This window comes from Nipponia nippon, unplaced genomic scaffold, assembly GCF_047370975.1.
Source record: "Nipponia nippon isolate SJK-2023a ecotype South Korea unplaced genomic scaffold, ASM4737097v1 scaffold_2, whole genome shotgun sequence".
NCBI classification, from domain to species: Eukaryota; Metazoa; Chordata; class Aves; order Pelecaniformes; family Threskiornithidae; genus Nipponia; species Nipponia nippon.
Window position 1 is genome coordinate 112,729,352 of NW_028262336.1, and position 24,829 is coordinate 112,754,180.

A 24,829-nucleotide genomic window follows, 5' to 3' on the forward strand; every position below is an offset into this window, starting at 1 on the left:
CTGCCAGCTCTTATTTCAAGGCAGAGCACTCTGCAGGCATATATATATATCGTATAGCAGGTTTCTCTTGCACTGCTCCTAGCGCTCTTAGCCAAACTGCTGGCACAAGGTTGGAGTTAGTAACCCGTAGCAGTACCACCGTCCTTCCAAACTGCTGAGGTAGCACTCTACCCTATTACTTTTTTATACACTTCTGTTTTCTATATAGAAACAAGGGTAACGGAATCCTGCAGCTCTCAAGTCTTAAAACAGGCCAAATTCTTTGTTCTGCTGCATTATACCAGCACAGAGCTGGGCTGGCCGTCACGATGCAGAGGCCTGTGCAAAGCCAAGTAAACTAATTATCTAACTCTGGTGTTTATGCCCTATGTGATTAAACATGATACTTCTTTTAGTAACCCTCTTAAGAGCAAATGTCTTTTAAAGTTCCGTTGTAACACCCTGATCTCACTGACTCGCCTGCCTTTGGGATTTCAGGACTGGTGTTTGTTGCACTTGACAGCTTTTATCTGTAGACCGATGTCTTACTAAGGTGGAAGAAACTTTAACTATTCAGTTATATAATGGAAAAGCAAATGCTTTTCCAGAAATCACTATTTGTTTACTGAGGGAGGGTGGGGGTGTGTGGGCTGTTTCCTGAGCCAGCATTGTTGCAGTCATTGCCGACCTGCTTGTGTCTTCGTCGTTCGCTAGCTGGGACATCCAATTAATTAGACTGAACTTGTTTCCTTTTGTATCTACCCATCCTGGGTTTATAGTTTAGAGGGTGTGTATGAAAGACTGAAGGCCCTGGCACTGCAAACATATGAATGGTTTTATTCAAAAGACTAGTCTCACTGCATGAAAGACCAAAATGTCATCACACAACAGCTAAAGCAAAAATACTCAGATTTTTACATCTTTATTATTACAAAACACTCAAATTTTACTGAAGCAAAAATACTTCGATTCAAACACAAGGTCACAGAGTTCCATGCTTTTATTTGAGTGTATTGTATTTTAATAGAAGTACAACAGCAGTTAGCAGTTATAATGGCAACCCCCTCCACACCGGAGCACAACCTGTGTCAAGGTGTGCCTGTCCCTCGGGCAGATGTGCTCACGGGCAGCCCACGGGCAGCCTGGTTCCATACCGATGCAGCGTGGTGCCCAGAACGGAGCCCTGCCTACTGTGAATCAACCTCTGAGGCATGCTTGCTTGCTCTCAGATCCCCATGCAGGGGGCCTGACCTGACACAGCTGGGTTTATGCCTGATGGAGTGCCTCTATTCTAGAGGAAGAGTGTGGAGCATCCCTCAAAGGGCAGCTGAGAAACACCCACTCAGGCCAAATATGAAACCAGAATTACCCACATCCTTCTCTGCACTATCAGTGTTTCAAGTGCATCTTCCTCTGCTTCACAAGAAAAAAAATCTGGGGGAAATCCCGTGTTCTCTTCCCAGATTTTTGCTAGAGCTCTGACATCTTGTGTAAAGAAGTACAATGGTCCCAGCTTAATTTAGGGTAAACAATATCTGGTAATCCATCTTTGCTTGATTTGCTGAATTATCTTTTTCCACAGATTTGTTAGTGGCTTTGCTTACTGTATAAGAAAAATACCAGTCCAGTGGTTTAGATTTCACTGAATCTGGAAAAATTTAGATCACCAGTTCTGTGAACCAAAATGCATATGATCAGTTCTTTGACTAAAATGATTAGGACTACTGAGACTCATAGGTCTTGTGAGACTAACTTTACCCTGCATTTTAACTTACTGCAATAGAATGTAGTCAGCATTTGAGTAATAGATTACATTAGGTACTAAACAAATATTTTTGTAACTGATTTCTGAATATATTAAGATACAGATTAGCAGGTTGAGTATTTTAAACCGACAAAGAAAAATGTTAGCAATTCAAAATCTCTTCCAGGGATTTTGACAATGATGTGATGAGAAGCAAATGACATCTGGTTATACTAACATCTTGAAGAAGGCCTGAACCTTTTATACAGTGTTGCTCTGAAGGCGTCTTGATGAAGAAATTTCAGCAGCCGTTCTCATATGGCAAGGTGAAGAAGTGAACACAGAGCACGCCTAAATCTCAGTGCAGGTGACAATGCAGCTGCTGGTTTTACTCACAATATCTGGATTAGAAGCCCCTGTGCAGACTTTGGGCATATCTTAATTTTGCTTGTAAAACCACCTTAATAATACAGCCTCCCTTGCTGTATTTTCCAGGATGTGGTGTTTCAGTGTTATCGTAAAACTACTAATGAAAAAGACACATAAGCAAAAATGTTGTATTCTGCTCCGCTACCATTAGCAGCAGTAGTGTGGTTACGCTACTATTGAAAAATAAGCAGGTTACAGTAAGAGCTGGATTCTCCTCTTCCACGCAGAGCTGTATAGTGGGACTACTGTCATCAGATTTTGTATGTGTGGGAGAATGAATATGAAAACAAGCCTTTGCAAATCCAGTGAACTTTAAAGAATCTTGGGTGGAACCATGACAGACCCTTCCACAGGGAATAGTAGCACTCTCGAGGATCTTAATAGTTGACGATTGCATTTTAAGTCAGAAATTTTAATTGCTAAGCAGAGCTATAAACAGGAGTCTAACTCACCATTTTCATGGCCTGTTGCATTTGCAAACAAGGTTTTCTGAGCCCCGAGAGTTGTACAGTAACACCTGAAATGGATCTCTGCATAAATAAATTTCCCAAAAGCCTAAGTTGCCTAGAAGAACTGGCTTCCTACAGAAAGGAAGGATTTTCTGAACAGTTGTGTAACATGTATTTCTTACATTCTTCTAAAGGGAACTAAAAATTGACCTTTCAGGAAGAGGGAGTTTGGTGCAATTACTTGCTCTTCAGTAGTCTCTCTGAAACTTTGCTTTACAGAATTAAACCTTAGAGATTCCTTCCCGTGTTCTTCCTCAAGGCATATACAGTTTGATCACTGACATGCTCTCTCTGTGGGCTAAACCTAGTTTTATTTCTAAGAAAATGCTGAGCTCACTGGAGCATATAACTTGCCATACTGCATTATGTTCATTTAGCCCAGTTGTGTATCTCTAACTGTTGTCAATTCCCAATGCTTCTAAGAAGATGCGAAACCAAAACAAACTCAAACATATTTTCAGCAGAATTGGGGTGACGGAGACTTCATCTTAATTGCTAACTTGTTTAAACTTTGTGTTTCAAGCTGTTTTTTTTCTTTTAATACCTCTTTACAAGAATATCCAGAAATACAGTAATTCTGGACAAGAGAATATTGCCCTCTCTCTTAGACTCTTGCTGAGTGTTTTGACTTCAGTAACATCCTGGAGCAGTGGGTTTCACAGTCTATTTTGTTCTTTGATGAAAAGACAACACTCGGTTTGCAATATCCAGCTTGTCAGCTACGCAGTCTGCCTCCTCTTGCACTACAAGACTAAGAAAATGAAAGCTCACCAACCACATTCTCTATTCTATTTTTACGTTTGCAAGCCTTTTGCTAGATCTTGACCCAGAATTTCTAGGGAATATTTACTAAAAGGTGACCTAAATAATACTGTAGTTCCCATTTACAAACAGCTTAACAAAGCAGAACTTAGAAAGGAGGAAAGTAAAGGAAGGGAAATGGGACAGCAACTACATTTTCCCTAAAGGACAGTAGTTATAATTTAGAGTTGTCCTCTGATTTCTTAGTGCAAGGGGCAGCTACTTACCTCCTTAGGTAGTACTTTATTCACTGGTACTTGGTGTCAAGTCCAGTGGATTGACCACCTGCCTCACTTTAGGCTGCTGCATGCCGAAATGTCACCATGTAATTTGGGTTAGTTGCTCCCAGTCACCTGCTGTCCTTTCCTACTGACCATCCTGCTGGCTGTTCCTTTTTGTTAGTCTCTCACTAGTGATTTTGTGCTTTTTCATAGGAGATCACATATAAAGACACAAATAATCTTTGTTGCCCCAGGAAGATTGTTTTTTACAGAGCTTTCCATTCCCCTTCTAGGAGCTGCTGCATCCCCAGGCGGAAAGGGAGGTTTTTGATTAGGGTGACTGCTAGCCCCGAGCACATTTACACTGAGTTAGTTTGCCCAGGCTTTTCACACATTACTGTAATTACAACACTGTTTCAAATTTATACCCTGTTTTTTTCTCAGTGGCTGACTTGTTAACAGAAATTCCACAAAGCATAAACTTCCAACAGAAGGTTCCAAGCCTGCCTGTTTCTCTTCAGCTCCTTTTCTATCCACAAGATGCCAACGGAGCACTCACCCCCTCTTGGTTTTCCATTCCTCCACAGTGCTCAGGAAAGGGCTGCTGGTTTTTTTTTTTTTCTCTCCTAACCCTCAGGCTTGCATATTTGAATCTCTTCTTATTTATTTCATTTCTTAGGCAAAAAGTTCTAATTCAGTTAGAGGCCTTTTTTTCATGCCCCTTCAGTGTCTCCAAATGTCTCCTAATTCTGTAGTCTTTTAGGCTGCAACAATCAGAGCTGTACACAGATTTCAGCTGAGGTTGTATGATCTGTACATACATGAATCTTAAACATTTTGTTGATCGTAGCCACATACTTTACTGTCTATATTGATAGCTCTGTCTTTTTCTGGAAACAAGATTATTAACATATAATGTGCAAGACTGATTTTTCACCTTCTCTAGTTTGTGCAAACTTCATTTGCCATTGTCCTCCCTGTACACCAACACTGATGAAATTCCCCCAGTCTTTTGTAGATTGACAATAGAAATGAATTTTGCAGGGCTCAGCTGAAGCAACGAGGAAAAAAATTCTCAACTGTACTTACATGATAGGAAATAATGTAAAGAAGCAAGAAAGGGCAGGTCTTCAAGCTACCAAACCTTCATTTGCATGCAAAGCCTCAGTGGTTTTGCCTGGCTCCGTGTAGAAGAAATTCCATATAGAAGATGATGAGCAATCAGCAGGGCAACCAGAGTAACTCTCCTCTTGACCTGTTAAGTGGGAGCAAGGAACATGTTTTGTTTAAAAGAAACAAAAAATGACCAAACCAGAGGTCTTAGCAGGAGGAATGCTTCATCTTGTCTAATTAAACTCAAAAGATGAACATCTGAGCCATAGAGGGGCATGCACCAAACAGATTTTCAAACTGCTCCCAGAATTTGTCAACTCCAGGAGGTAACAAAATTTGGAACTTTCAGATGGAAAAAGTAGTAACCAAACCTGTTGGTTTCAATGTAGGCTGTGAGTAGCATTTAATGCCAAATGTTGAACTTAAAAATGCGTTATCTATAGTCTAGTCTGAATATTAGTTCGGGATATAAGAAAAAATTGTTCATTGTTTAACAAGATAAATGACTTGGACCGGTACTTCTTCTGCCTTCATAGTGGATCTCAGTTTTATAACTGTTTTCAGCCCAGCTTTTGTCATCAAACTAGGTTCCTCTGCAAGTTTACTTGGTAACTTTAAAAACTATTAGCCAACTTCAACCAAATGCAACAAAGGTAGGGGCCTTGGAAGAATTAATATCCTACAAATTTCCTGTAAGTGGCCATCAGGAGAGAAGAAAAAGACAACTGAGGCGTCCCAAGTTGGGAGGGATTGACTGGGCGATCTCATACCTTCTCGGTCAGCTGGGAATCCAGGGCAGAGCTCTCAAGTCTGCCTCAGCCCCAGGGAAGAATTACAGCTACACCAAGTCACTCAGTTACAGGGCTCTGTTTCCAAGCACACACAACCCCAGTCAATCTAGTTTCATGGAGCAACTTATCTATTTTGTATTTTCGATGTCAGCAGCATCTGAAGTATCAAATCTGTCATTATGTGCCATCCTTTCAATCTCTGCTCACCACTGAACTTCACGAATGACGTGTAATAGAAAATCATTAGCAGAATTCAGACCCTTAAGGGGACTGTCAAACTAATTTTCCATTTCAATTTAATCATATTTCATTGCTTTGCTACTCTTGTAATATTCTAGTCCACCTGGTTCTTCAACTGCCTGTGAGGTATCCTTAAGAGTAGCCAAAGACTGTGTCTTTTTTTTCTAAAGGCGAATAAATACTCTTAAATCTTTCAGACCCTCTTCATACACAGTGAAATGAAAAAGGAGCAGCCTTTAAAAATATACTTGGAGAAACAGCACACTGAAGTTCTTAGCATCCTAGAATTATCTTGCCTTTCTCCCTTTCCTGCCTTATGTTTCTCTTTGATGAACTTTAATGGAGGGTGATTTGTTCTGATAAGGTTCGATTGCAACATAATAACTGCTGCAAGAGCACGTGCCCTCTTCAGGCTAAATTACCTTCCAGACTCAAAATTGCATCTTTGTAGGTGTGCTGATGATAAAGCCTTGAGGTGAATCTGGTTCTGCAAATGAAGTGCTTTGATACTTTCCGCACTTGGTATGCTCGTGAGGTGACAAAAAATGAATCTGGGGGGGTATCCACTCCAGCAATAGAGCTGTCGCTGCTTTTAAGGACACACGCTTTTGCTAATATCAGCTCAGCCTTTTTGTTCCTAAATTCCTTCAGAAGCCCAGAATGTCTGCGGACTTACAACCTTGTACTCAGTACTAGCAGATTAACTTTGAAATAAGCCAGTGATTTCAGAGGAGGCATAACATCTAAAATAAGAGAGGAATTATATTCAGTCCCTACTTCTTTACAAAATGTTCATGCTGGGACTTCTTTTTTTGCTATTGCTTTTTTCAGCAGAGTTTCACGATGAAGGGCTACGCAGGGTTTAGCTGAAAACAACTTTGGCAAAAAATGCCATCTGTTTTCTTCTAACTAAAACATTTTCTTAATAAAAGTGGGCTGGGGAGACTGTTGTGGAATATCCCCTTTAAAGAGGTGATGGGGTGTTTCCTTTGGTTCCGCGGGCATTTTCTCATCTTTTGTGATGCTACTGGCATGCTATCAAAAATGTCCTGTGTCTGAAAAACACAAAACTGAAGAGTCTACTTCAATTTTCACTCTTTTTCTCTAAATATATATAAATGTTCCAGGAAATTCCCATCTAGAAAAAGGAGTCTTAGCCACTCTATTTGGAAAGAGTTGAGGGGAAAGGTGGACTTCTATTTTGAGGTTTTGATGTGTCCATTTTGGTAGAACAAGGAGATGACACAAAATCCTGAGAATATATTTTGCCTGAAAAGTTGTAATGCTCCTTCCACAGTCTTGCTTATTTCTGCTTGTTAATAAGGAAGCAAGTAAATGCAGTAAAATTAGAAAGGGTCAGGACCTAAAAATACTTCAGTGACTGATTCCTAGTAAAAAGCTCTACTTTTTAATATGATTTTATTTATTCACAAAGTTGTATGGCAGTATCTCGGAACAGGATACATGTGCCTTAGGACAAAAAAAACAAAACCAAAACTCAAAGCATTTGCTTTGGCTTTATCAGTTGTATATATTTTTCAAGCTTTCAAACACTTGCATCCAGTTCCTTGGTAACGATATTCCTTTTTTTGCCCACAGAAAGAGTTTCATCAAAAAAAGTTGTTGTCTGGATTGGTGCCTTTGTCTCTGCCTAGTACCTTACCTCCTATTTTATTTCATTATAAATGCTTAACATCATTTCACTGAAGTAAATACCTCCAAGATTATCAATAGCTTTGATTTCCAATACTATGGACATGACCCAGCTACAGCCACATTATAACTAAAATAAGCACTGTCACTAAAAAACCAACGCTGTCACTGCAGAACAATTTGCACTTGTCATAATAATTATAACTATGAATGAGATAAAAACCATGAAGTGGCCAGAAGCAGTAACTGCAGCTAAGTGTTAGCTGTTTGATGACAACCTTATGTATCAGCGAAGGCCTGTTTGGGTGACGTGACACAAGAGCAGTGACATGAGCAGGCACGTCCCATCTGGGGGACAGGAGATCAGACAGCTTGCCCCAACCTTAATTGCAAAGCAGCTTAATTTGTTAACTTGTCTCTTGTGCAATTACCGACAGTTACAAAAACAAATCATAAAATGATAAGGGTGGCTGAAATAATAGATGGAACATAAGGACTGTGCAATACATACTTTGTGTGCAAAAATTAAATTAGCAAATTATTACCACAGAGATGCAAATACTGATTCATTTAGAATGAATTGTTAAGATCCGTATTTGACGCTCTTGAATAAACACACTCCTCTACAAGTGACGTTACTACTTTCAGTCTTGAGCATAAAAGGTATTAAAATTTGGTCCTGAGATAGGCTGACACCACTGCGGTACCTTTGCTGTAGTACCGGCGACTAAATACGCGAGGGGAAAACAAGGACGTGTCATTGGAAGAGGCGGTCAGTGGGAAAGCCTTTGGGCTCCTCGCTCCCCCCGGCCCTAGCCAGCGTAACGCGTCCGCTTCTGGTGGGAACAGTCATCACAAGGAGCAACGTTCTCCTCAAGTCCTTCACCAGCAGGAATCCACTGGGCCGCAGGACAAAACTTTTGCAAACAACCTGACAGATTTTCAACAGCGAAAGGTGACTGCTGGCCAGGCAAGTATGGATGCCAATGTTAGAGGCTCAGCCTCGTCAGCTGGGTTGTTAAAGCAAACGGTAGCACGGCCTGACACCAAGCCAGCTGCCAGCACAGCGGCGCATTAGCAGATTATCCTGACCACTGTTTTTCAGGCATTTTGATCAGGCTTGTGGGTGCTGCTTTATCCTTTGTTTCCTACGTGTCCCTGAAGAGGAGGGAGAATCCCCCTTCCAGATGGCTTTTTGCACGCTGGGGCTGTTCTCCCTCATCACAACACTCGTGCAGGGGAATATCCAGCTGAAGGGCCCTGGGCCTCAACTCCCCGACACCTTCCCGGAGCCGAGGCTCGTGGAGGCGCTGCCGACTGCAGGATCGCAGCACGGAGGGACGCCAAGTGAGCTTCACATGGCATTCTGGAAAGGAAAAGGACAAAACCTTCCAGAGTCATACCCTATTTTGGCTTTTGGACTCGATCAAAGCTGAGACTATATATACATGCAGGCAATAAAGGCCACTTGGAATGCTCAGTGTTGCTACTGGAACCCTTGTATTTTTATTGAAATCTGGTATTTTAATAATGCATGAAAAATATTTTTTGGAAATAGATACATTTAATTTTAAATGCCAGACAAATTTAACAGACATAAAAACTATTGCTTCAGACATTTATTGTAATTTCACCAAATATTTAAAATATCCGTGAATTGGATTCATCTAATGACCACAAACTTCTTTCAATTCAGTTTGTTTCTAGCAAAGACTTTAAAAGGCAATCTAACATACTTGTTGGGAAAAGAAATATGATTCATGTCCACTAAGGTAACATATCCTATTATTGTTATTCAAATACTAACAAAAGAATAAACAATTTGGTTTTAGACCATACAATTAGTAAAATTACCCTGCAATAATTTTAGACTATGTAAGGCCTGCTTCTGTAAACATATTAATAGATGAGTATGTGTGTGTTGAGTCATATGCATAAATATTCCCAGACAGGGTGGCTAGCTTCCAGGCTCGTAGGCTAAGTCCATGCATAACTTTTCATGTTAGGGGCACGGTATGGGCAGAACTACACTTCTGTCCCTGCTGACGGCATAAATCTTACCTGAATTAGAGGATAAAGGTGTGTTGCATATCATTTAACATGCCAAAAAATGATAAATTCCTCAATGTGTTTTTTTCCTTAGTTCTCCTTTCCAAAATGCCTTGTCCAGTAAATGCCCCTTGGATTGTACATTTAGCTTTAATACAAGTAGACCCTAACACACAACTGGGTCTTCACAGACTGACGCTTTATGCCTCTGCAGTTGCACTGAAAAAAGAAGAGAAGCATTGGCCCGGAAGTCTTACTTTCAGAAACCTTTACTTATCATTAACTTTATCTTTACAGCCTACCTCTTAAAGAACTGTGTAATTTAAGTTGATATGGGTATCTGAAAGCTCTCTTTATTGCCTGTAGTTCTTTCTGTAGTTTCAGTTTCATGGCTAAAAGGAATACGATCTCTAACTACACTTCTGTTTTTACTGCCCTGTTTTATCAGACAAATTGCAATTTTACACCTTGTTAAGTAAGCAAGGTGAGAAGAAAACCACATTATACTGTTGACAAGGAAGATAAGACTATTATTTACCTTGACATTTTTGAGCAATAACGTTCTTCATGTAACAGGATAAGAGATAAAGCATATCCTACGGTGATAATGCACCAATTGAAAGGAACTTTCTTCCACAGGCTATCAACACTAGTAAAGATGCCCTTCTGCAATAATCCTGTATTTGAGCCAGTTCGCAATGGACTATTTTGGAAGCAAAATGCACCTCTACTTCTGTGGTGACGACTGCGAGAGAAATGCCTTTTTGAAATATACGCTGAAATGCGTAAAATCATCACAGATTAAGCTCATTAAATGCCTCTAGGAGAAGCAATTAAACTCAAGCTTATGTAATTCAATTTAATTTCATGATAGTTTGTGTTACGTAGTCATCTAGGTTATCGCAACGTTCTCTAAATTTTGTCCAAACAAGTTGAAAAAAATTTGGTCAGTGAGGCTCCCACAGATTCTCTGGTAGATTATTCCTCGTTGTTTGCCAGCCTGCTCTCCCCTTCTTCCCCTTCTCCCCACCTCCGATTCATCTTAAAATGTTCTTATTATTCTTTCTGAAGCAGCTTTAATTGAAAATTCCTCTTAGTTCTTCCCCCAACCTTTCTTTCTTTATCAGCCAGCCGGAGGGCGAGCAGTATTAATAGCAGCTGCGTGACTCAGAGCCGGTAGCTGAAGTGGATCCCTCTGCCCTGAGCCTTGCCGTTCGGCCTCCCCGCCGGTGCTGCCACCGGGCCCAGGGAGCGCCTCGCTTTGCGCAAACAAAAATAAACTGCAAAAGCACAGAGGGGGCCGGCGCTGCCTCAACCTCTCCGTCCTGCAGGAGTCTTCTCAGTGCTGTTTTTTCTCCATCCCCATTGGGATTGTATATGAAGAAATAAAAATATGTATATGAAAAAAAAAAAAAAAAGCGTGATGCCATCCCCCGGTGTGACTCCTTCCCCCACCCGAGCGATGGAAGAGGCGCGAGGGCCCCATCCCTGCGGCCCGACGGAAGGGGGGAGCAGGGTCGGCGCTCTCCCCTCACACCGCACTCCGCGCTCTCTCTGAGGGCCTCCCCTTTCTCACAGCCGCCGCAGCTTGGGCCTCCCCAGCTCGCCGCGCCCCGAGCCCCGACCCCGCCGGCTGCTTCCCCCGGCCGCGGGCACGGCGCCGGCCCGCTCCGTGCCGCCCTCTCCCGCCGCGCCCCGGCCCCACGCCGCCAGCTCCCCCGCCCTCCTCAGGCGTTACGGACACCTCCTCCCCCCGGCCGCCCAGCTGGGCTAACGGAGGCGCTCTTTCCCCTCATCTTCTCCTCACTTAGGTGAGCGGAGCGCTCCGCGAGCAGGGCCGGGCTCGGCTGATGTCCGCGGGGCACTCGCCCCTCCGAGCACCGCCTCAGCCCGGCCGTGCGGGACGCGGGGAAGCTCCGTGCAGAGGGGCCTCGGGGCCGCCGCGCCCCGGACGCCGCCTCACAGGGTGGGCGCCCGCCGCCGTCCCCTCAGCCTCGCTGTGCCCCCCACGCCAGCTCCGGTCCCTCACCCTCCGTGCCCCGCAACGAGAGCCACCGCCCCCTCACGGCCGCAGCGCGGCTCCCTCCGCCGGCCCCCACGCCCCCGCCGCCAGCGCCGGCCCTACGGGCAGCGGCTTCGCGCCGCCCGACGCGCACGCCCGGCGGCGCCGCGCATGCGCAGTGCGGGCGCAGGAGCAGCCTCTGATAGGGGGGGAAAATCTGAACGGCGGCGGCCGCCGCCATATTGCGGAGCTGTCAGCGGCGGCCGCGCTTGGCGCCTCGTCCCCGGCGGCGGCGCGAGCAGCACGGGGCGGCCCCGCAGCGCCTCCTGCCCCGCTGCCAGGGGGGAGCTGCGCGGCGGGGGGGGACGCGCCGCCCTGCCCTGCCCCCTGCCCCAGGAGGAGCGGAGAGCGCCGCGCCCGGCACCCTGCCCCGGGGTCTCGTCCCCCCCCCTCCGCCCGACGCCGCGGAGCGCCCGCCCCGCTCGCGGGGGAGCGGAGCCGCAGGTGAGACGAGACGAGACGAGGCGAGGCGGCGGCACAGGGAGCGGCCGCCCGGGCCGCGCCGGCCCCGCGGGGCTCTGAGGCGAGGGGAGCGGGGGCGGCTGTCAGCGGGGGCGGGGTCTCCCCCGCCGCGGCGCCCCGGAGGGCGGCGCGGGGGCGGCGGGCCGCGGCCTTGGGGGCCCGCTCCCCCGCCGCGCTGGCGGCAGCCTGAGGCGGGAGCCCGCCCGCAGCCCTCGGGGGGCGGGGAGGGGGGCACCAGCGCCCAGCGGGGCGACTTGTTGCGGCGGCGGCGCGGCGTTGCAGCGCGCTGCTCGGGTCCGGGGCGCGACGCCCGCCGCCGCCGGGGGGGTGGGGGGGGCCTGGCTCGCCGACCCCGCCGCCGCCGCCGGGGAGCGGGGCCTGGCTCGCCGGGGCGGGGGCGGCGGGCGGGCGCTTTGTTGGGGAAGCCCCGGGAGCGCGCCCTCGGCGTGCCCGAGCCGCGCAGCCCCCGCTGCATTATTCATCTCCCCCAGCGCGGTGGCTCTTGAGGTGACCGTAGACATGTGGCAGTCGGGTCGGCCGGCTGGCTGTGGCGGTGTGGGGGAATAATAAGGAATTACTTCATAAACAAGTTCTGTGGAGCATCTGTTGCTGTCTATTGTTTTCAACAAATGCACGTTTTTACAGTCCTTAAATACTGACCGACGTAATGGGCACAGCGGCCCTGAATGAGCCTTTGTGCATTGTTTTTTTGAATGGATTAATGTTTTGCACAAGTCGTGGGCATTTGTGATGAACCTTGCCGCTTAAAGTCTAGCGCAGATAAGGGGTTTTAGTTTCAACTTTGTGGAATTCGTTTCTCTTTTGTCAGTTTTTTCTTAATTCGAATGGAAAAAAATAACTCTTTGGACTCCATGCCAACACAACTACTCGCATCAGTTATAAGGTGCTATTAAGCTGTCTTTTCCAGTCTGTGTAACACCCTAGACAAGTATTTCACGTTCCTCTTTCTGGTACAGGCTTTTAAAAAGATGCCTTTTTTTTTAACTGAGTTATGGGAGTTGCAATTCTGAGTTTTAATTAATTCTGTCTTTGTGACTGGTTTGTATCAGGCCTCAGACGTGTCCCTGCATCTTGCTCTGTTTTGTTTTCATCAGAGATGCTTGTCATCGCGTTTATGTCACAGAAACGTTTTGAGGATGCATCTGCCTGCGCAGCACTTCACATACTGAGAAGACCATAGAAATACCATTGTTGCTCTCAGCTCTTATATAGTGCCTTGGCACGAAGCTGCTGGGCAGCGTGTGTTGCAAGGGAAGACGTGGAGCTGGTATACAGTAACGTTATGGCTGCTGCAATGAGGTAGTTTTCGTGATCGTTAAAGATAAGAGACAAGTAGTGTCTGTTTATCGAATTATAAGACTTGTCTCTATTGATCTATTGATTCAGCATAAGAGGGAATATCAGAAAAATAAACTGCAAGTCAGTGCAATGTTCCCAGATAAGCAGCCTCCCAGCAAATGGCAGTTGCAAGGCAGTGGCATATTTCCAAGCTTTGTGCCGAAGTGACACAGCTCTTCCATCAGGTTGGGAGACTAGAGAGCAAAAGTACAACAAACAGCTTTAGAAAACACACAGCAAACGACATGGTGTGACATGTCAGGAGCTGTCCAGAGAGCTTTCCTTGCATGCTGACTGAAAGAAACGGCGTAAAAGCGTTTGTAGAGATGACAGAGAGTTCTGGTCTGACTATTTCTGCCATTGCAGTAGAGAGTGTTGCAGGGCTTGATGATAATCAAGCTGCCAGAAAAAAAGTTTGTTCACAGAAAATTAGATAAAGCCATAAAGAGAGTGAAAATATGGATCCATCTAGAAGAAGCAAAATGAGGGGAGTAAGTGTAGAGGTTATGATATTAGAAGGCAGTTCCTGATAAAGAAGGTTACTTTAGCCACTGCCGGGATAGGTATACGGCCTTTCTCCTTCAAGAACCTTGCTTAGCTTTTTGAGAAGGGGCACTTCTGTTGGCAGAGGTGAAGAGGGAAGTTGTTTAAGGCATTACTTCTTTCTATTGGATATGCTAAATATTTACATCAAAGCTGTCCTATCACGTTGTGTTGCATTCGGAGTCTGTGGGAGTAGAGGAAAGGGAGGATTTTCAAGTCTGTAAATGTAAACAAAGCTTTACACAAACTTCTGAAGAAAGTCCTGATTGTTGAAAGATACTGCTCCATTAAAGCAGCACTCAGCGTATCTTGCATGCTCAGCGAGTTTACTCCAGAGCTGAAGGGGCCTAGGTAAACTCTTTCCTTTCAACATTGAAGGGCTGCATCTGTGGGCTAACTTTACCAGTACCTAATTCTTAGCTGTGCTTTGAATTCAAAAACTTTTTTTTTTCCTTTCTGCTTTAGGCATTTATTAATCACTCTGTGAAATGAAACCTTCAAGTCGTGTAGTACAAGGAAAAAGAAATATTACATTGGCCCAGAAAGAGAGTTGTTAATCTTTACACTAGAACATTTGATTTAAGAACTCTAGCTGGTGTATGTGGAGACTGATGTGAGGGGCCAGTTCATGTTCATAAGTTTCCTTTATTTTATGGAACTAGTTCTAAGAGATGTAACAGCGTTATTCAGAAAATATAACACCTGCTTTTGAAATGGGATGTACCCAGAATTTTGGTTATGTCATAATTCTTTGCTAACTGTATTTTTAGATAAAAGTTTATTTCACCTTGAAACAACAGAGTACCTGCATCAGTCACGCTTCTTAATTTCCATCTTTGCTTGTATATCAGATGCACGTGGGAAGATTGGCCATCCTGTCATTGAAGGACTCTTCAAAATTTTTGAGTTATTTCCAGTAGTGCAGTTGTGGGTACTCTGAAGCTAAAATTTGAAGTAAGGTTACTAAACTTAATAAATATAAACTATGTAAATTGTATAGCACATCTATAGAATACCAGTTTATTAACTGGTAAAACTGCAAGTATTGCAGGAATATTCTTTGGCTGGTCTGTGTTGCTTTTTAACTACTGTGTTGGCAACTCCCAAGTTTTCATTTGTACTTCTGAAGTTCTCAGGAACTCCAGTTTGGAAGAAACACTTCACTCTTCAAAATATATTTAACGATAAATATATTTAATGCATAACAATTGTATTGGTTACATTGCAATTATTTTTCAGAGAGACAGCAAGCCTATCTCAAGTATTTCGGGGAAGGGTGGATTGGGGGAAATTGTGGTTTTAAGAAGCTAAAGATACAGTACTAAAAAAAACCCAGTTGGTATGTAATACTCTGCATGTGATATCTAGCACTGATCAAATCTCAATTATTGCGTGTTAGATATAGAATTCAGCTCTTTATTTTTCTTTTTCCTTTTTTGTGAGATAGATGGCTTGTTTTCATTCCCCCCTTGGTTTGCTTTCATCGCAGACAGTTGTGTAGACGACCTCTCTGTCTGTCTGAAAAAGACGTACGCAGAAGTCTGTGGCAAATGAACTTCTTTATTGGACGGCAGCAAGTGTGTCATTAGGGAGCTGTTAGAGTAAAAGATGATTGCCCTGCAGGCATTCACAGGCTGCTTTGGAATAGAGAGGCGTTTTTGTAGAAAGCTGAGACCAGTTAGTCAGGTACAGTGGCCTGTAAGTTGCCTATTGCTGCCTCCCCAAAGATGTAAAACTTCTAGGTATCACAAAAAACGGAATGGTCTAAGACTTTGAAATGAAAAAGTATATTAATTTTAAATAAGTTCCTGTAAAGAAATGAGTTATTTGTATTGCTGTGGCTAAAGCTCTGTGGTCCCTGCCATCTGTATGTAGGAATATAGGTGATGCTCCTCTTGCTGGAGCTTAGGAGGCACACTGCTGAAGAGACTGCCTCTGAGAGAAGGTCCTAAGCTGTCAGGTAGGGATCCTGCTTTTGAGGGCTGGTTCTCTGCCAGTCAGGCGTCCTGCTCAAGCCTTCTGCCTCCTAGCCCATCCTCACCTGACCTCAGACCCATGGCTGTGTGTATGAATGTTTCTTTTGAAAACAGCTGCTGCATAAATTATTTGACAGAATTTTGGCATCAAGCATTTTATGCACCATCATTTTCTGAAGAAAGCTTTCTTTGTCATCTTTCAACAATTGCTTTATTTGTTGGCTTCCGTGGCATAACTGGAAACATGGATGATACCGATTTAAAAATCGTAACTGCCTTGTAGTGAAATGAATTGAAGTCACAGTTCTGCATTTCAAGAGAATTCTTGAAGTTCTGGATGAGTTTTTGTTTGTTTGTGATGTGGAGCCTGCTGATATTTTGGCGATTTGGTCCAGAGTCCAGATGACTGCATATGCTGCAAAGGTCTTGAGGTCTGGAGGGCTGTAGCAGTAGGAACTCTGCAGAGTCACAGCCCTGCTAATCCTGACTTGGAAGAGGCAGCTTTGGGAATTGAAATGCCAAAGGGATGAGCCTTTATGTCTAGTAGGTCACAAGCTGGTTTCAGAATGCAGGAAGCAACAGGGATATCGTTCCCAATCCCAGCTGCCTGTTTTTTTTCCCTATATTTACAATGCCATTTCACATGAGTATTAAGATAAAAGTAAGTATAGTAATTAATTGTTTCAAAGATAAAAAATTAGTAAAACTCGTACGGTTGCATCCACTAACTATAAATTTATTGGAAACACCTAAGTAGCAGAAGTGAACTCCCACTCCAGTAATAATAGTGGAGATGCACAATATTTTGCTTGGTAGTGATTTTTTTTTTTCTTCTGGCCAAATATTTTCCTTATATTTGTTTTGTTTTTAATCTTAGCTGGTGCCAATAATTGGGAAAGATACGGTGTTATTTTTCTATTTGATGCTTATTTGATTTCAAATTTTGCACAATTTTAAGATCTGGGAACTTATTGATTTTTGTATACCTATAATACTTAGTTGCAATGCTTTTTTGTGAATATACTGTTTTGAAATTGCATAACATTTTGAGTATGAAACCATATAGACACAGGCTGTTTTTTGCATTATATATAAAATGGAAACAACGGTCAATGAATTTAAGTTGCAGACCCTATCTGTCGAGTTTGGGGTTTTTTTTTCCCTTATAATATGGCACAAGGTCTTTATGATCTAAATAAAAACAAGTTTCAGCATAGTTGGCTCTGAATTTATTAAATTTTTGTTTTTAAAGAAATGATAGAATTTTTTTTTACTCTAGTAAAAGATGTTACAACAAACACTTCAACAAAAAACACCTGGGCTATTATTTGTATTGCATAGATTTTTTTTTTTTTTTCCTGTTGCTTGTGTCCTGTGATAATTTATCAGGCCCATGAGATCTGTGGGGCTGGCAGTAAGACTTCATTTTTATTGAGCTTTGCACAAGAGGATTCTTACTTTTAGCTGATAGCTGTGTTTTATTGCATGCGAACAGTAAATGTTAATTCTGTAAACTAAATTAAATTACATGTCTACCAATTGTGATTTGATGACATAGAATTATCCTATAAAACTTTGTAGTCATGTTTCTGATTTTAAAAATTACCTTAAGGTTTTCAAACATGTTTTCAAATAAGTAATTTAGGGTTAGTTGATAGTAGTTTATAACAAAATGTTTGGATAAAACCCAAAGTAAAAAGCTGGGACATATTTATGGAAGAATTTGCAATGATAAAACACGTGAGGGTATGACAGGCATTTTAGAAGGTGATAGACATGGTCTCTCTTAGAAAGACCTGAGAGAGTAATCAGTGGATGACACAGATCTCATCCTTCTGCCATATGCTCTCATTTGTCTCCTGGCGACTGGACTGACTTATCAGTCATCTTACCATACCCCTTCTCGTCAGTGCTAATATAACTACAGGCACATAAAAATAGTTGTGCTACTTTCTATTTCTTTTAGTACTGTTGAGTTGGCACGCTTATACAATGGTGGATGAGAATCTAATTCAGCTTTTGCATCGTTAATTAACTGAGTTTAACTCTAGGGCTTCAATCTGCCTTCATTTTTGCAAGCAATGAGCCTCCGTCAAAAAGGTGAACACAGGGATTACTACAGCTCGGAATCCTGCTTACTGTTAGCAGATATTAGAGCCAAGCTTGTTTTGCTTTTTATTACTCTTTTGAATTTTTCTGAGGAGTACATTAGGGAAAGGAGGGGAGAAGAGGGGGCAGTCTCTTCTGTGAACTGGAAATGTGCTATTGAATTTTATCAAAAGTCAGTGTCCTAAGGACCCAAACAAACTCCCTGCCCCCCCCCCCCCCCCCCGAAAGCTCTTTTGGCTTAAAAGAAAAAAAAAAAAAGGTGTGGGGGGAATTTTGGAAAAGTATATTAATATTTTTCAAGAATATATTGAACAATATCTTAGAATAGTAGTCTTACTGATACTGTCTAATACTTTAGAATATCTTCCATGATTAAAAAAATAATCTGCTGGAATGTGATGGTCTTTATGTTAGGTAAACATAGTATTGTAACTTTATAGTTGTGCTACATTAATTATGTCATAATGAATATAACTTAAAGATACTGTTTTAATTTTTTCAGGCTGTTTTTTCATTAAACAAAATTTGTTCCATATCTGCATTATACCATTCGATCTTTCTTTCTGCAATCTTTAGTCTTAACACTCATTTTTCTTTACCAGCCAGCAACACTGAGACTTATTAAATTCTGTTTTCATCCTTTATCTCTTTTTTCCATTTCCTCTTTTCAAATACATCTCTATAGATTAGAAAAAGAAATAAAAATTAAATACTAATGCATCTTAGGTTGCTGTGCAAATGTTTCTAATATTTACTGATTTTTTTTATTGCCAAGAAGCAAGGAAAATAACTTTTTTGTAATATATGTATAACTACTTTATATTTGCATTTTCTTTATGAATGAGAAATCATTTATAAAAATGTTTGCATTTGATAAATGAATTACTCTAAACATTTTGCTTTTTTCCTTTATATATATTTTAAAGCATTTCTGAAAATTTTATTAATCTGATGCAATCATGGAGTTGTTATACTGGAATCTTGGATTATTCAGAGTAGTATGTCACTTTCGTTTTTCTTAGTATAACTATAATTCCAGTTTAATATTATTTTTGAAGGCAATGCCACCTTTGGTACTCTTTGCAGACCAGCGGCAGGACTGATTCATGGAAGTCATTACTTTAGAAGTGTGCAAGAAGGTGACTAGCTGCTTATTCTTTCTGAGTTAGAGTGAACTGAAAAGGAGGCAGGATGCTATCTACCAATAACATTGCAAGCTTATTTTTTTCAAGGCATAAAAACTTGTTTGGAACACAACACAATAGTGAATAGTTTCATTACCATGTAGACATAATTTGCAACCTTTCTGCTTAAAAAAAAAAAAAAAAAAGCTCTATTATTTTAACCAGAGCAGATTTTCTTCCTTTTTTTTTTTTTTATTGTGACAGTGTACTTGCATTTCTCTTCGTTTGGGAAAAATGACCGTATCATTCCTTCACTGAGAGAAACATGAAATACAATTTCGATGCTTTAAAACTATGTTAGGATTTTTCTTTGTTTCCATGATGTTTCAAGTTTGACTAGAGTTGACAGATTAAATTGCAGCTTTGGAGTTCCTTGTACAAATTTTACTTCCTTGCAAATAATGTTAAAGGTTTTTAATACTAGAAGATGTCTGATATCAAACGTTTTAAAAAGAATTTGTTGCACTAGGGGAACTGTTGTCTCTTTATTCTAACATTAGTGGATTATTATTCTACAAAAGCTAGAAAGGGGGTTACTGCTTAGAGACCTGTAGATTCTGGTACTGGCTAACTTAGTTGCTTTTTACGTTGTTTACTGAGAAGTGTATTTTGTACATGTAGAGCACTTGTTTAGCTGCTTTGGAATTTGTACTATTTGCTGTGATGTACATGAACTCTGTTATGATTAATTTAAAAACAACCCTTTTAATTTTGTTTTTGACAGAAGGGGATAAAGAGTTTGTAGAAGACTTAAGTGGACAAGAGACTGAAGAAAACAAGAAAAATGCCGAAACCAGTAAGTAGCTGTTCTCATCTTAAGTAAGATGAGCTTACTCATATGAAATCTAACAGGGTTTTCACATTTTAGAGTGGTGATCTTATAACAGCTCTAGTTGTTTTGACTCTGCCCTTTCTAGATTTCCTAAGATCTGATAATATACAATTGGGGTTGAGAGAGTTTAATACCAACGTGTGAAAAAAGATCAAGAAAGCTTGGTACTGCAAGTTGCATGGAGTGTACTTGGAGATGGGGCAGTACTTATAAACCACAATGAACTTAAAGCCCATTTGGCTGGCAGGAGGAATGACTTTTCAGGAACTGTTGACTTTGAGATGAGATGACATACAGTGGTTAATGGAGGCATAATTTGAGCCTGACTTAACGTCTGTGAGAATCAGCGGAAGGATTGGCTGCAGGATTTGGCAGGGGAAGATAACGTGTAAAGTGTCTGTGACAGCAACAGCACTAAGTTAGGTGGTAGTTTTACCATGGTAGAGGGTATAACCTAAAAGGTAAGTGTTGAAGGGAGGAAATAAGCAATGTTTGTGGTCTCCTATTCATCTCACTTCAGCTAAGATAAGGGGTTATCTACTTTCTGTCGGGGGGGAAGTCTCCAACTTTTGTTTTGATAATAGTTCTAGAATTATTTGAGGAAATAATTATTCAGCAGCTTGATTCTTTTGCTGTTGATGTAATACTGGTTGCTTAGGATTTCATCTGCCATGACTTTTGATTGTCTCTTCCCCTTGTATGCAGTGAGCAAAGCATTCAGAAAGGGAACCAAATTGTCAGGGGAGATTATTTGTATTCAACTCAATTGGTTTATGTAGCCTTCAGGCTTTCTTTGTTTGCTAATGTTTCATTGAGGTAGTAGATTAGGAGTAGGGCAGATCTATTACTAAGAGTAAATATGTCTGTGTGCGTGTGTGTACACATAGACATACCTATACATAGATGTATAAAAGGTTTTTGCTATTAATCAGAAATTACCGGCGTAAACAGTCTGCATTGCATAGCAGTATTTGCAACTGATACAGCTTAATGAATAATGTGACCATGGGACTGTTCAAGGGCTAGAAGTTCTGCTCTTAGTTTTGCTGTTGGTCTACTGACCAGCTGCCCATACCATATTGCTTCTGTAATTTCTTCTTTTCCCCCCTGTGGATTGGGAGCAATATCTTAGCGCTTTCCGAAGTTGGAAGTAGTTATTTGTATCCTGCCCCCTTCTTACAGAAAGCTGCACAATTAAGGGCAGGAAAATGAATTAGCAGCATGCAGTTTTCTGACCTTTTTGGAGCCCTGGCTATGGTAATTGAGTAGTGCCTTTGATAGAGCTTCTCAATTGGAAAACTGAATTTTAAGAATAAGGCAAAAAGTCACTGTGAGCCCGTGTGATTTCTGAGTCCCCCAACTTCATGCAGCTACAGAGCAATGAAGTCATAGAAGTGATGACTAGAAAAAAAGACAGCCTGAGTGAGGTTACTTCTTTTTAAATTCTGGGATTGGAACCATGAAATTTAGGCAGGTAGGGTTCCCTCTGTTTTAAGGATCTGAGAAAATCGTAGGAAATACAGTTTAAGGGTTGTTCAGAAGAAAAGCAATATCCTTAGAACTGAGATTGTAGGGGTGTTGGAAGAGCTCACAATCCACGCTAGGAATGGAAATTAGCTACCAGATCTTAGGAAAGAAGCTGGACTCATGTCAAAGATGAGATAATTTTTTTTTTCCTTTTATGAGAGGCTTTATATAAAGAGTTCTCATGTTGGGATGTTCTTGTATGTCTCCTGATGATGTAGGCATGTGTGACGTCTTAGAAGGAAGCAAAGTGAAAAGAGCCATTAAGAAATGAAATCAAATTGATCGCATTTCTTGAAAAATGTCATATGGATTTCTTCCTGTAAACTACAGGTTGCTGTAATTATAATTGGTAATCAGTGAATGGAGAAGTAGCACACATGCCAAAGATAAAGTAATTTTCCCTATAAAAATCAAGCCTCAGATTTTGCTCTGGTTGCTTCTTAGATCACTTTGGAGCTTCCTCCCTCCCCCCCCCCCCCCTTCTTTGGAGACTGTAAGAGCCTAGTCATTGGTGATGTTTAATGAATCCGACATTGTTCTTTGAAGAGTCTTGCTGTTCTGCTAGGGTTTGATAGTACTGGACTGTAGAAGGTCTCTTGCTCTGGACATTCACTGTAGCTCTTTCCAGTTGTCTTTAAAGACAATCCACAATAACTAAATGTACTTCTAGTCCGGAAGCTATTTGTGCTTCAACTCCTTGTTCTTTATTTTTGACAGCTGTTGCAGTAAGACTGTCAGTGTTCTGTAGTTTTATTATTGGAGGTCTTTTAACCTGAAAAACAATGAAATAATCATGGATAAGACCTAAGAAAACCCAGTTAACATAACTGGTGAGATTTTTGACAGTGTTATTTTATAGCTCTCTTCTCTGCATTACTGTGACCTATTTAGGTATTTTTTTTTTTTCCCCCAGATTCTGCTGTAATGATCTAATTGATAGTTTTCAGAAAATCTGGTAGTCTTGTAAATATGTGAACCTGTGCAGTACAACTATAAGTAAATTCTCTCCACATTTTTGGAATGAATTTTTTTTGTTATGCATAACAAATAATTACGCTATAGATTGGTTTAAATGAAATCAGTAAACACTAAATCAGAGAAAAAACAATGGAATAGATTTTGGTTTCACTTTTTTGCTTTCATGTTGAAAAGTTTTATGTAGTATTCCAGACAAAATTAAGTAAATGAAGAGCAGTAAAAGGTCTTGGCATAGTTGAATTTTAAAGCAAAGTTCTTTCATTTTTCCCAGAAGTCTCAGTCTGAAATAAGGTTCGTGCCACTGTGAACGGTGGTCTTATACATGGTAGTAAAAGGTCACTCTTCTTATGTGTTTGGGATTTTCTGTCTTAGAGGCTACTAGGTTAAATAGCTTGAGTGAAAAGGCTGTTTTGAAAGGGTAAAAGTGTCTTAATAGCTCAGGACAATATATTAAGGTAATATGTGTCTGAGAAATATACATTATTGAAACATTTTCTTGTTTGATTGCTTCAGTGGAAAAGTCTGTTCACTTTGGCTCTGTTTGTAACAAAGTGGCTTTCCATTCTTCCAAGCAGTTCACTCAGCATCTCCTCTACTTTTAAAACAAAGTAGTTCTGAGATTTAATATTCTCAGTTCTGCCTAGCAGTGCAAAATTAAGTTTCATTTAGCTTCTGTTGTGATCCATCTAAAAAAAAAAAGATGACTTCTTTGTTTAATTAGGTCTTCGCTGCTGTAATCAAAATTGGAGCTGTTAATAGGGCTGTTTTCAGTGTGATTAGTGAAGAATAGGAAATTTGTTGAATCTTATTTTCAGTGCTTTCTTCCTAAAAGAACAGATACAAAATGTTTCTCAGTTGTATGCCATTCTCCCACATCTTCACCAAAAATAGAAACATAGAAACTAAAATTAGACATCATTAGTTACATAACTGTTAATCATTTCATAGGCTAAGAAGATTAGGTTTAATTGACTGAAATATTAGTTGCATTTGTAGGGTATACCAGGAGTTAAAATTATCAGCTATTTTTGCTGGTAGCTTGCAGCATTTTTGTACAAGACTGCAAGGCGTGAAAGAGAAAGCATTACGCTAGGTAGTAACAGGGGTAGATGTCAAAGCTTAAGATTAAAAAAGAATTCCTTTTTTTAGACTTCTTCAACATTTTACGATATCATGTATTCGGAAGGAGTAGCTCTACATATTATTCAGAATCTGATGTTTAAAATTTGAATTAGTATTTACAAGATCAAGTTAATTTCTGTAAACTGGTTGAATTGAAACAGTGTATAAATTAATTTTTGACTAGAGTGGTGGTGTTTTACAGGAAAATCTTTGATATGTGTAGTGCAGTATTTGAATTATGGTTTGAATATATATGATTTATTTCTGCAGCATAAATAGACAACCAATGTCAGTTTGGAGGACTGCTTTCTTTTGATTTGTCTATTAGTAAAATCTATTTGCCATTATTCTATAGCCTTCTGTTCCTCATGCTGTTTAATCCTTACCTTTTTACCTTATCTTCTTCATTAATTTTTCTCTTACATCTCTTCCTATGTCTGCTTTGAGGTTGATGTGGAGAGTGTGCTGTGTATATTTGTACAGTGTGTAAAGCAGTGGGACCAACACACTGCTATTCCTTAACACAAATAATTTAATATGCAAACTTGATACAGTAATCAGCTGAACTAGTATGAAGAAACTCTTGGAAGAAACTTTTTTTGCTATATGCAATTCTCTTATTTATAAGAATTGGACTGGTTTCTGTGGCTTTTACATGTGACTAATTCATATTGCATTTATTAAAACAAAGCAAAACCACTGGAAACCTTTTTCATGTAATTTTAAATGGCTTTCTGACTAAATATTGGTACCTACTCAGTTTTGGGCTTCCTGATGAAAGCTGAAGTGCCATGACTAATATCAGCGAATGACAGCTGAAGTACGGTAATAGCAAGTATTAGACTATTAAGCTAACAGTCAGTTTTTGTGCATATCCTATGGAGTGTATCTGTGTTTGAGAATAGGTCCAAAGGTTAATGTCATGACTGTGTAATATCCCATTAAATTGTGGAGGGTTGAAGTTAGATACTACAAGGAAGTGTAGAAATATTTTTTTTCAAGTCCTCAAAGCAGTGGAAGAATACAACAAAAATATAATTCCCATATGAAATGCCTGCTTTTAATATATGCACATTGATGTTTATTGTTCCAGGTATGTTCATTGACTATATTCTTTATTGGTTTGGATAAATTCTTTCATACATA

The 24,829-nt window shown here is 41.0% G+C and overlaps 1 protein-coding gene across 1 annotated transcript in view; it reads left to right on the forward strand.

Moving 5' to 3' along the window:
- Positions 1-11,728: 11,728 nt before the first annotated feature.
- Positions 11,729-24,829, forward strand: part of RDX (radixin) — a 42,148-nt gene continuing 29,047 nt past the window's right edge. Inside the window, exons 1-2 of the mRNA XM_087756142.1 lie at positions 11,729-12,035; positions 19,949-20,020. Coding sequence (XP_087612268.1) covers positions 20,009-20,020 — 12 coding nt within the window. The 5' untranslated portion in view covers positions 11,729-12,035; positions 19,949-20,008. The remainder of the gene's footprint in view (positions 12,036-19,948; positions 20,021-24,829) is intronic.